General features: G+C 38.2%; 1 protein-coding gene and 1 pseudogene across 1 annotated transcript; both read right to left on the bottom strand.

The window, feature by feature from the left end:
* Positions 1–610: 610 nt before the first annotated feature.
* LOC107688223 (uncharacterized) lies at positions 611–3,868 on the bottom strand. The gene is made up of 11 exons (XM_016485842.1): positions 3,594–3,868; positions 3,094–3,268; positions 2,845–2,934; positions 2,530–2,616; positions 2,346–2,441; positions 1,908–1,949; positions 1,726–1,806; positions 1,400–1,456; positions 1,123–1,320; positions 903–1,022; positions 611–790 (listed from the first exon to the last, which is right to left on the bottom strand). The coding sequence occupies exons 2-11, from the start codon at positions 3,265–3,267 to the stop codon at positions 725–727; spliced, it is 1,011 nt and encodes a 336-aa protein (XP_016341328.1). The 5' UTR covers position 3,268; positions 3,594–3,868; the 3' UTR covers positions 611–724.
* A 5,364-nt stretch (positions 3,869–9,232) lies between these two features.
* On the bottom strand, positions 9,233–10,435 carry LOC107688267 (uncharacterized; annotated as a pseudogene).
* Positions 10,436–10,929: the final 494 nt, after the last annotated feature.

Raw genomic sequence — 10,929 nt, 5'->3', positions numbered from 1 at the left:
ATGATGAAGCAGATATCGTCCTCTTTTGGAAGGCCAAACAAAGTAGTTTCGCTTTCACAACGTATCACACAGTGCCTTCACGACATGGCGGCGGGAACAACAATACTACAGCGAGAATAAAAGTTACGCCTTCTTTCTTTGCGTGAACATTTGGGCGGCGTTATGCAAATCTTCCCACATAGTGAGGTAGATATGTGGGGGCGTGTTAGAACGAGCCGTTTTAGGTAGGTGTGGCTGACTCTTAACTTTAATAAAGAATATCTCTTTGGATTTGAGACTTTAGTTTTTGCAACTTTACAGATCTTCTTTATGCACCAAGAGCTTGTAACACTCCAAAGAGAAAGGAAAAATTGAAATCGCATCATATGACCCCTTTAAGCATTTATCTGGTGGTTATTTTCTGCCTTCACACTTTAAACAGTCTTGAATGTGATACACACCACCTGGTGGTGAAATCACCAGGTTAGTATGAAAAAACAAAACAAACATCATGAAAACGGGTGCACAGGGGATGCTAAAAGTCATTTATTTCAAAAGGAAGTCCAAAAGTTCCCTTTTTCCAGAAACAATTCACTTTAAAGGAAAAGGCAAGAATGAAGATGTAGCTTGGATATGATTATTGTACTGCAGTGACATCATTTCACTATTAAAATGAGAGACAAAATGTCATTCCATTACAAGAAAAAATAATAACTTTGTAAATGTGTGTGTTTATCTTGTCTCTTTAACATGCAGGACCAGGAGTGTCATCTTCCAGGAGTGGCTTGTGAAGTTCTGGATCCTCCACCGACTGCAAAACCACAAACAAATATGAACACACAGAGAGCAGCTCTCTAAAACTCTCTCACGATCACAGTGGATTTGACTGATTGATTGTTGTAATAGTGCTAATGATGCAGTACCTTTACATCTTCATCCTTCTTGCACAAAGCTTTCCCAGTCAAAACACAGAAACTGATGGTCACACAGAGCTGAAGGACCGACAGTGCTATCATCATGATATCTAGCCCTCCGAGGATCATCTAGAGGTGGAAAAACATCAGCGTACTCTTAAATAATAATAAAATACACACAAATGTGTTTTTTACAACATTGAAAAAGATAAATGAATCAAATCATCACCTGATTGAGATTCTTGTAGTAAAAACAGGACTCAAAGTTACTCTTTTTTTGGGTAAGCCAGTCATTATTAGATGAATAATAATAATATTCTCTGTAACAGCTTAAACTGCTTCCCATTGCTAGGTCCATTGAATACAGCACAGCAGCTGTGATTGCCAGTGCAGCACTGACTACATTCAGAATCACTGTGATGACCAGCTGTACAACACAAACAATATAAATTGATGTTGCTTAATGAATGAATGAATGAATGAATTAACTCTTGATTCACACCTACCAGCTTAGGACGGGAAAACTTTACTGCAAGAACACACGTAATTCCAACAACAAGGAACTAAAAGGCAAAGCAAACAAATAAGTACATTGGTCCATCCAAACATGCTTGTTCAAACTGAAAGTGTAAATACAAACCACCAGATTTCACATTATTCCACCTCATTCTGATCAAAATAATATGAAAATAAATACAAAAACGCAATAAATGTAGGGTATTCTCAAAGCAAGATCAATGTCATAAATGATTCACTTTTTGAATGAACTCAATCATTGTACTGCATGAACTCATTTAGAAACATAATGATGAGAATGAGTAACAACTCTTACCACACCACCGATCCAAAAAGAAAAGATGAAGCCAAAACAACCCATTGTGATATTCATGACACCAACCATTATCTGTACAGCCTATGAAACCAGAGGACAATATTTGTACCCGTTTTCAGATAACAATACATCTAGTAAAAAACATTTCTTAAAGCTGATATTATCAAAAAGATCTGACTCACCCCAAGTGCTGTGTGAATGTCTGTCAGCTTATCTTTCATATCCTGAAAAACAAACACGTTGGACAGTCGCATAAAGTATTCAGAATCTGACACAAGGCCATTTGCTCTTTAGGTTTTAAGGAACAGTTCACCCAAAAATGTCTTAATGATGAATTTGTATCTTACGAACACACAGCTTTTTGCTTTACAAGATGTTTGATGGACTGGAGTGGTGTGGATTATTGTGATGTTTTTATCAGCAGTTTGGACTCTCATTCTGACGGCACCCATTCACTGCAGAGGATCCATTGGTGAGCAAATGATGCTTAATTTCTCCAAATCGGTTCTGATGAAGAAACAAACTCATCTACATCTTGGATGGCCTGAAGGTGAGTATATTTTTAGCCAATTTTAATTTTTGGGTGAACTATTTTTGGGTGATAACAGTTAGTCCCTCACCTGAGACGATGCAAGAGTCATGCTACAGCTGCCACCAAACGGAAGTGAATATTGGCTTATTCCACTTCTAGATACTGAAGCTGTTTTGTCCACTAACTGCAAAACCACAGACAAACATGAACTTGAATCATGGATCATGAAATCTTGAAATCATGTTCTGTCTATTATAAGCACAACACTGTACCTTTGCACTCCCACCCTTCTTGCACAAAGATTTTATGGTCAAAATACAGAAAGTGACAACCACAAAGAGCTGAAGAACCGACAACACCTAGATAAAAAGATCGGAGGATGATTTTTCGAATTGCATATATAAGGAAAGTAAAGGAGAATTTTTATATCAACACACCCATGGTAATTTAATAAAACTAGCAAATCATACAGCATATGATTATATGTGTGCGTTTTTGTTACAGCCTTATGCTATATAGGCTACTGTACATGTTCATTTGAATCTGATTTAGAAACATAAACATGAACAGAATGAGGAATGTTTTACCATACTGCTGGCCGAAGTGGTAGCAATAAAGAAGATGATGCCAAAACAACCCAACACAAGATTCATGACTGCAACTACTATCTGTACAATCTATGAAATAAGAGAACAATATTTGTTGATAGTTGATAGACCTCCAGCTTTTAAACTTGATATGCAAAATTAAGAGTATATGAAACATACCTAAGCATCTTAATTTTATTTATTTTTTTATGATACCAAGATTTCAATCAATGCAAGTCTCTCACTCACCCCAATAACTCTCTGGGTGTCTGTCAACTTCTCTTTCATATCCTCAGATGCAAAACACACTGGACCATAGCACAGAGAACTCAGAATCTGACACAGTGCGGGCCATTTGCTCTTTGGGTTTGAGGTGACGGTGATGACCATCATTCCCTCTCCCTGAGACACTGTCAGAGGCATGCTGCAGATGGGAGGGATGGAGGATAAACAAACAAGTAGGGCTCATGCATCAGAAAATCACACTGACCCAAATGAAATGTTTCTTATAATAGTTATGTAAATTCATAACAATTTGTTTTCCTTTGCCAAGTTCTAAAATATGCCTAATTAATTACTGAAACAACATTGCTGACTGTCAGTTTCTCGTCGACTGCATCAACGTTTCTAGGAAGTGAACATTCACCTGCGCATGTTTGCTAGCCTATAAAAGCACATTGTTGCGATTCTAGTAACACTTTTTTACTTTTAAAATGGTTCTTACATTTTCGATAGCACGTTATACTCACCTTAGAGTAATTGTATATATTTTACAGTCCAGACTGTAAAATGATGACTCTTTCCTGATGTGTTGAAAGTGGAGCTGTTTTGTCCCTGTCTGATTCCTGTCAATGATTAGGTTTTTTTTATATTTCCTTGTTTCATTTGAAATTTACATTACCCACGTAGGCTATAGTCAGTATTTTGCACTGTTGACACGGTTAACAAATACGAAGCCACAAGATGTAGGCTATGAAACAGATGCTCATTTTTCAATGAAGCTCCGCACTGTTTAAAAAAAATCACATGATGGAAGCTTCACTTTCTGTAGGCCTATTGCGCGTCTAAACTTTCCAGTTACGTTGGCAGTAGTTGGTTTTCCGATGGTTGGTTGAACTGTGAAGAGTGTAGGCTACCCTGTACTTTTTGGGTAATTCTTTGGACTTTTGAGTGGGGTTTTATAGCCCCCCCCCCCCACACACACACACACACTCTAAGTGGACATGGTAATGGAGGAAAAAAGATAGAGATAGAGATAAAATATATTTCAGTGTCTGCGTTGTGTCGCAAAATTGCGTTCTCTTGCAGAAGTATCGGGTTCCCCGAGAAGCTTTGCATTCGCGCGAAAAAGCATTAAAATGTTTTTACTCCCAAATAGTTTTTCCTCCCATCTTTTTATTATTTCCGTCACACAAAGTTTATCACGGGGACGCAAATATTTCGTGAGAGAACGCAAAGCGATATATATGTTTTCCTCCCATCTGCTACAAAATAGTTGTTCCATTTAGATACATTTTAATTAAGAATATAGCCTAGGCCTACACTGTAAAAAATAAGTGTAATTTTAACTGTAAAATTTTCGGAAAAAAACTGTTAATAGGTTAACTAGAAATATTCACCATGAAGCATACACTGGTGATGTATCTGAGATATAACTAATTTCACAGTAAATGATCTAACTTTCAGCAGTAAGAAAAAAAGTGTTTTAAAGCTTGTTGTTTTGTAGAACATCACAGTTATATATGATATGAGAACAGTAGGGCCTGTAGATATGGAGCATGTGTTATTTAAGTCTGTGGGTAAAACACCCCTAGCCAGGTGGGGTAAAACGCCCCCAGGAGGCACGGCTATGGGGCAAAATTCCCAATTGGCACAAATTTAATTTTTATTAAAAATCTAATAACAAGAGAACTCTGGACATTTTTCATACTTGGTATATAATTTATGTAATTGTCACTAAAACTATGATAACTTTTCTGACTACACCACTTACGTAAAAAAAAAAAAAACTAACAGCTTATGCTAAATCTCTCTTTTGGCATTAAAAACTACTGTCAGGATTTACTAAGGGTGTGTAGTGAAAATGAATGATGAAAATGCGTGTACACAAATGTATGGGAGGGAAGTATGAACCATGTGGGTGATCTAAGGTTTGCTGTAGTCAGTAGTAGTCAGTTGCGGTTGTCAGTTGCTGGTAATTGCGCCATTATCTGCATAATTTATTATTTTTTTGTTCATGCAGCACCAGCAGTGGTATCTTCCAGGACCAGCTTGTGAAGTTCTGGATCCTCCACCGACTGCAAAACCACAAACAAACATGAACACACAGAGCAGCTCTCTCAAACTCTCTCACGATCACAGTGGATTTGACTGATTGATTGTTGTAATAGTGCTGATGATACAGTACCTTTACATCTTCATCCTTCTTGCACACTTTTCCAGTCAAAACACAGAAAATGATCGTCACACAGAGCTGAAGGACTGACAGCGCTATCATCATGATATTTAGTCCTCGGAGGATCAGGTGAGTAAAGAGAAAATATATTTAAATAAAAAATTACATAATATTTTTTTTCCAGTTAACTACCAAAATATTTGCTGTAGATTGTCTTACACTATCTAAACAGATTTTGGTATTTTGTTTCTTTATTGTGAAAGGCAACTCACTGTAACCAGTCTGTGAATAACTGTAGGAGCTGCAGTATAGAGTTGCGGTACTATTTTCCATCATCAGGTCAATTGAATACAGCACTACGGCTGCGATAGCCAGTGCAGCACTGACTAAATTCAGAATCACTGTGATGACCAGCTGTAAAACACAAACAATATTTAAAACAAAACAAAACAGAACCAGAAAAATCAAAAACACATATATAATGTAAGACATGGCTTTCATAGACACCTACCAGACAAGTACTAGGAAATTTAGCATGAAGAACACACTATTCCAACTACTAGGTACTAAGAGGCAAAAGAAAACAAAAAAACATGTGCATTTAACATTTTAGAAAATATAAAATCAAATGTAAAATATGATCAAATCAAAATGAGACCCAAGTCTTACCACACCACCAAGCCAAAAGGGTCCCAGGGATATTGTATACAGACTATAAAACTTAAGCCATGCAAACAAATTCTCCACCGTAATATTGATGACACTAATTATAATTTGCACAATCTATGGAACAAGATAACAATATAGTGTTATGCCACAAGCTGTCAGTAATCTAAAAAAAAAAAATCAAGATATAAAATTAAGAATGTACACAGCTACTACAATGACATTGTAAGTCCTGAAAGCTTGAGATCTTTTTTTTTTTGCAACGCTTCCAAAATATTTAATTAACACTTTAAATGACCAAAACAATGAAACATTTCAGTTGTTTGTCATTGCATTGTTTGTATTTGTATACATTTTAAATGTTTCAATTTTTGGCTGTATTAACATTTGCAACTAAAACCTGGAACTAAAAGTTGCAGCTTAGTACTAACCATTTTTGAGGATTCAAATACATCATTACATGTCATGTTTTCAGCACACACTCTTAAAAATAAAGGTGCATTAAAAGGTTCTTCACATGCAGTGATGCCATAGAAGAACCATTTTTGGTTCCACAAATAATCATTCAGTCAAAGGTTCTTTAAAGAACCATTTTTTCTTACCTTTTTATAATCTGAAGCACATTCTTTCGCCACAAAGAACCTTTTGTGAAACAGAAAGGTTTGTCAGATGTTAACGGTTCTTTATTTGACCATTTAGACAAAAAGGTTCTTCTATGGCATAGTGAAGCACCTTTATTTTTAATAGTGCATATGAGTTTTAAAAACATTTTAATACATTGCACTGCACTTTAACCTAATTGTGAAAAATATTTTAAGCATCTTAAATCTGATCTTTTTTTAAATGTTCAAATCAAATCTATCCAAAGCATTCTAAACTCAGAATGCCTGAAAATATCAAAAAGGTATTTTTGCAATTAATTTAAGTGTCTGACTCAGCCCAAGAGCTGTGTGAACGTGCATCAACTTCCCTTTCATATCCCGGGATACAGAAGACACTGGACTACAGCAGAGACAACCCAGAATCTGACACAGTACGGGCCATTTGCTCTTTGTGTTTGAACTGACGGTGATGACCGTCAGTCCTTCACCCCAAGACACTGTCAGAGACATGCTGCAGATGGGAGGGATGGACTTTAAATTTCTGAAAACAAGAGAAACAAGTAAGGCTCATACACCAGAAAATCCCAATGGCCCAAATGATAGTTGTGTAAATTCCTAACATTTTGCTTCCCTTCACAAACAAGTTCTAGAACATGCGTAATTATTAAACAGCATTGCTGACTGCAGTTTTCTCATCAACTGCAACGTTTCTGTAAGAAGTGAAGATGTGCGTGTTTGCTAAAAAGTTGTTAAGATTTGTCACACCTTTTACACTGTTCTTACTTTTTTTTTAAAGAAAGTGAATTTTTCAAGATCTTAAGAAACACAGTAAACTCAGACTTACCTTATGAGTAATTGACTGTATGTAAGTTAGAGTGCAGACTGAAGGCTGACTCTGATCTGATCCTGATCTGTTGAAGGTGGAGCTGTTTTGTTCCTGTCAGTGAATCTCATATTTCCCTTTAGTTCCTCTTGAAATGTAAAGAACCCGAGTCTATAACTGAAGACATAATAAACACTTCATGTTTTACTTTGCATGCAGTAACTTCATACACAAGTTGGCGTTCTGGTTGGTTGAATTGTGAGGAGTGTAGTCTACATTAAATGTTTGCTAATAGGTCTAATATATTTAATGAATTGCTTCTACTTTCTAGGCAAAATTTTGGACATTTGATTGTTGTTTTTTTTTGTGGTTTAGTGTAAGAAATGACATCTGCTACAAAAATTAAAAATTCCTACATTTAGGAACATGTTTAGCCAATAAAACAAGCATTCAGTTTTCAAGTAATATTATGGATTATGGTCTCATATTTTAGCTGGAAGTGTCACGAATCCGGTCTGTGAACTTTCAGTTCAATCACCACCAGAGGTCACCCTTCCATTACATTGACTCTCGCACTACACAAACTGTTGCATGTCATCATATGTTGCTACATATCCCATCATCCATTGCACTGATTGCACACAGCACTGATTGCACACAGCTGTAACCAATCACACATTCACTATATAACACTCACTCAGATCCCTTTCAGGCTGCCGAGTATTGTATGCGCATATCGCTAGTTGTGATAGCTACGTTACGGATCCTGCTTTAAGTTTCTTAGTCTAGCCTAGACTTGTCTTGTCTGTTTCCTCGTCTTCTGATCATTGCCTGTGTACTTTGGATTACCTCTCTCGTCTTGCCCTGTTCGGATACTGTTTGCCCCTGCCTGGACCTTTGCTTTGTACATGGATTATCCCTCTAGTCTCGCCCCGTTGGATTATGTTTGCCATTGCCTGACCCTCGCCTGTTTTGACCACGCCCTTAATAAAGCTTGCAAATGGATCCGTACGTCTCACGTCTTGTTTGCCCCGTAACAGAATACTCGGCCACACGAGGTTTCCAGCAGCTTTTCATGTGGACATTGGCCAGGTCAAGTCAAGTCACAGTTTCCATTCCTGAGTCAAGTCAAGTCTCATCTGATCTGCCAGAGCCTCAACACGTCTCAGCTGTTCAACCAGAGTCACGTCACATCACAGCTGATCATCCAGGGTCACGTCACATCAGAACTCTCTGCCCGCCCTGTCACGGCTAAGGAGGCCGTCTGTGAATCCTCGTCCTGCCCTGTCATGGCTATGGAGGCTGTCTGTGAACCCTCCGCCCGTCCTGTCACGGCTATGGAGGCCGTTTGTGAACTCTTTGCCTGTCTTGAAACGGCTATGGAGGCCGTCTGTGAACTCTCAGCCTGTCCTGTAATGGCTACGGAGGCCGCTATTGAACTTTTGTCCTGCTCTGAACCGGTAATGGAAACCCTAAATGAACTTCTTGTGTTCCCTGCCTGGGCCCCTGAAACCATGAATGCACTGCCTGCACTGTCTGTCTCTGTTTTCCCTAGTCCCCAGTCTCTGCCATGGGTCCCGGCTCCGTCTGCTCTGCCATGGTGGTCCTCTGCTCGGCCGTGGTGGTCTACTGTCTGGCTCTGGAGGTCTTCTGCTCCACCGTGGTGGTCTGCTGTCTGGCTCTGGGGGTCTTCTGCTCTGCCGTGGTGGTCTGCTGTCTGGCTCTGGTGGTCTTCTGCTCCACCGTGGTGGTCTGCTGTCTGGCTCTGGTGGTCTTCTGCTCCGCCGTGGTGGTCTGCTGTCTGGCTCTGTGTTCTGGAACAGTGTTGTAAATACAACTTAACCACTGTTTTCTAGTCGTGTCCTCTTTTAGAAGGCCAAACAAAGTTTGTCTAGTTTCCTTTCACAACGAAAAAGCGTCAGACACCACGGCCTTGAGTGAGCGGAGGCCGGCTTTCATGATCACAGTGGATTTGACTGATTGATTGTTGTAATAGTGCTGATGATACAGTACCTTTACATCTTCATCCTTCTTGCACAAAGCTTTCCCAGTCAAAACACAGAAACTGATGGTCACACAGATCTGAAGAACCGACAGCGCTATCATCATGATATCTATAGAAAATCTACTGGTGGTTAAAGATAAGAATGCCAGTTTATTAAAAGGAAAATCAAGTCTGTAAGAGATTTACATCAAAAAAACAACAGTTTGTAGTTTTCACAGTATTCAGCATGATTATTCGCAAGGTCCACTGAATACAGCACAACAGCTGTGATAGCCAGTGCAGCACTGACTATGTTCAAAATCATCCCGATTTTCACCTGTAAAACACAAATAATGTGTATAAAGCTTGCAAAACTGGACCTGCCAAAAACACAAATGCCTTTGCTAGACACTTACCAGACAAAAATTGGGAAACCTAGCTGCAAGAATACACACGATTCCAACTACAAGGAGCTATAACAAGCAAAAGCAAACAAACAAAAACATCTGAACAAATCAAAAGAATGATACTTTGTGAGATGCACTGCACAATAATTGATTGAGAAACATACAAATTATCAAAAAGAGACCAAGTCTTACCACACTACAGAGCCAAAAGGGTGCCTGTGCTATTCTATCCATGGTAAACCACGACCCGAGGCATGTAAACACAAACCCAACTCCAATATTGAGGACACCAATTATCATCTGCACAATCTATGGAACAAGAGAACAATATAATTAAGAATATACCAAGTTGAGACTGTAAGTCAACCAATTAAATTTTTACTTTCAGTGTGTACAGGCAAACTTTTTTTTTTTGTTATAAATAAGTACATGGAATTGTACATGGAATGTTTATAGGTTCTATCCGTAGCATTCTAAAATCACAAGACCTGAAAGTATTTGAAAGATATTTTGCAATTAATGTAAATGTCTGACTCACTCCAAGAGCTGTGTGGACGTCCTTCAGTTTCCCTTTTTTAATACCTTGGGATACAGAACACACTGGACTGTAGCAGAGAAAACCCAGAATCTGCACAGTACGGGCCATTTGCTCTTTGGGTTTGAGGTGACGGTGATGACGGTCAGTCCTTCACCCCGAGACACTGTCAGAGTCATGCTGCAGCACTGAATAGATGTGGTAGGTAACAATGGCCAAATCTCTTGTTAACTGCCTGAAACAAGAAATTATTACCACTGAAGGAGAATCATATCATGGAGAGAAAAAATTAACTCAAATCATTAAAAAAATGAATTATAGTAGGCTATGTAAATTAAATATTCTACACAGTATAAATATGTCTGATTGCAAAAACAGCACTGCTGACCTAAGTTTTGTAGCCTACATAAAAGTCTTTTGTAGAGTCTGTGTAAAAATCCACCTGCATTATTATATTTTCTATAAGGAAGTTGTGGTGCAGGCTGTTTAACCAGTTTGTTCATTATCTTTAACATTCTTGTCTTTTTTATTTTTGTTTTAAGTTCAATATAATAGGCTATTGTTAATATTCTTCGGAAACACTGTGTTAACTTCTTCTGAATCTTGATTATCAGTTTTGTCCACAAATGGTCTGTTGGGTTTAAGTCTGGTGATTGACTGGGCCATTCCAAAT

Source organism: Sinocyclocheilus anshuiensis, unplaced genomic scaffold (genome assembly GCF_001515605.1).
Source record: "Sinocyclocheilus anshuiensis isolate Anshui unplaced genomic scaffold, SAMN03320099.WGS_v1.1 scaffold1162, whole genome shotgun sequence".
Taxonomy (NCBI): Eukaryota; Metazoa; Chordata; class Actinopteri; order Cypriniformes; family Cyprinidae; genus Sinocyclocheilus; species Sinocyclocheilus anshuiensis.
This window is presented reverse-complemented; position numbering and strand designations above follow the sequence as displayed.

Excerpts from the sequence above, each read along its gene's own strand:
- LOC107688223 (XM_016485842.1), bottom strand. The coding sequence starts at position 3,267 with ATGCCTCTGACAGTGTCTCAGGGAGAGGGAATGATGGTCATCACCGTC. Across the intron at positions 1,023-1,122 it reads ACTACAAGAATCTCAATCAG|ATGATCCTCGGAGGGCTAGA; the intron begins GTGATGATTTGA and ends TTCCACCTCTAG. Across the intron at positions 791-902 it reads AGAAGGATGAAGATGTAAAG|TCGGTGGAGGATCCAGAACT; the intron begins GTACTGCATCAT and ends GTGGTTTTGCAG.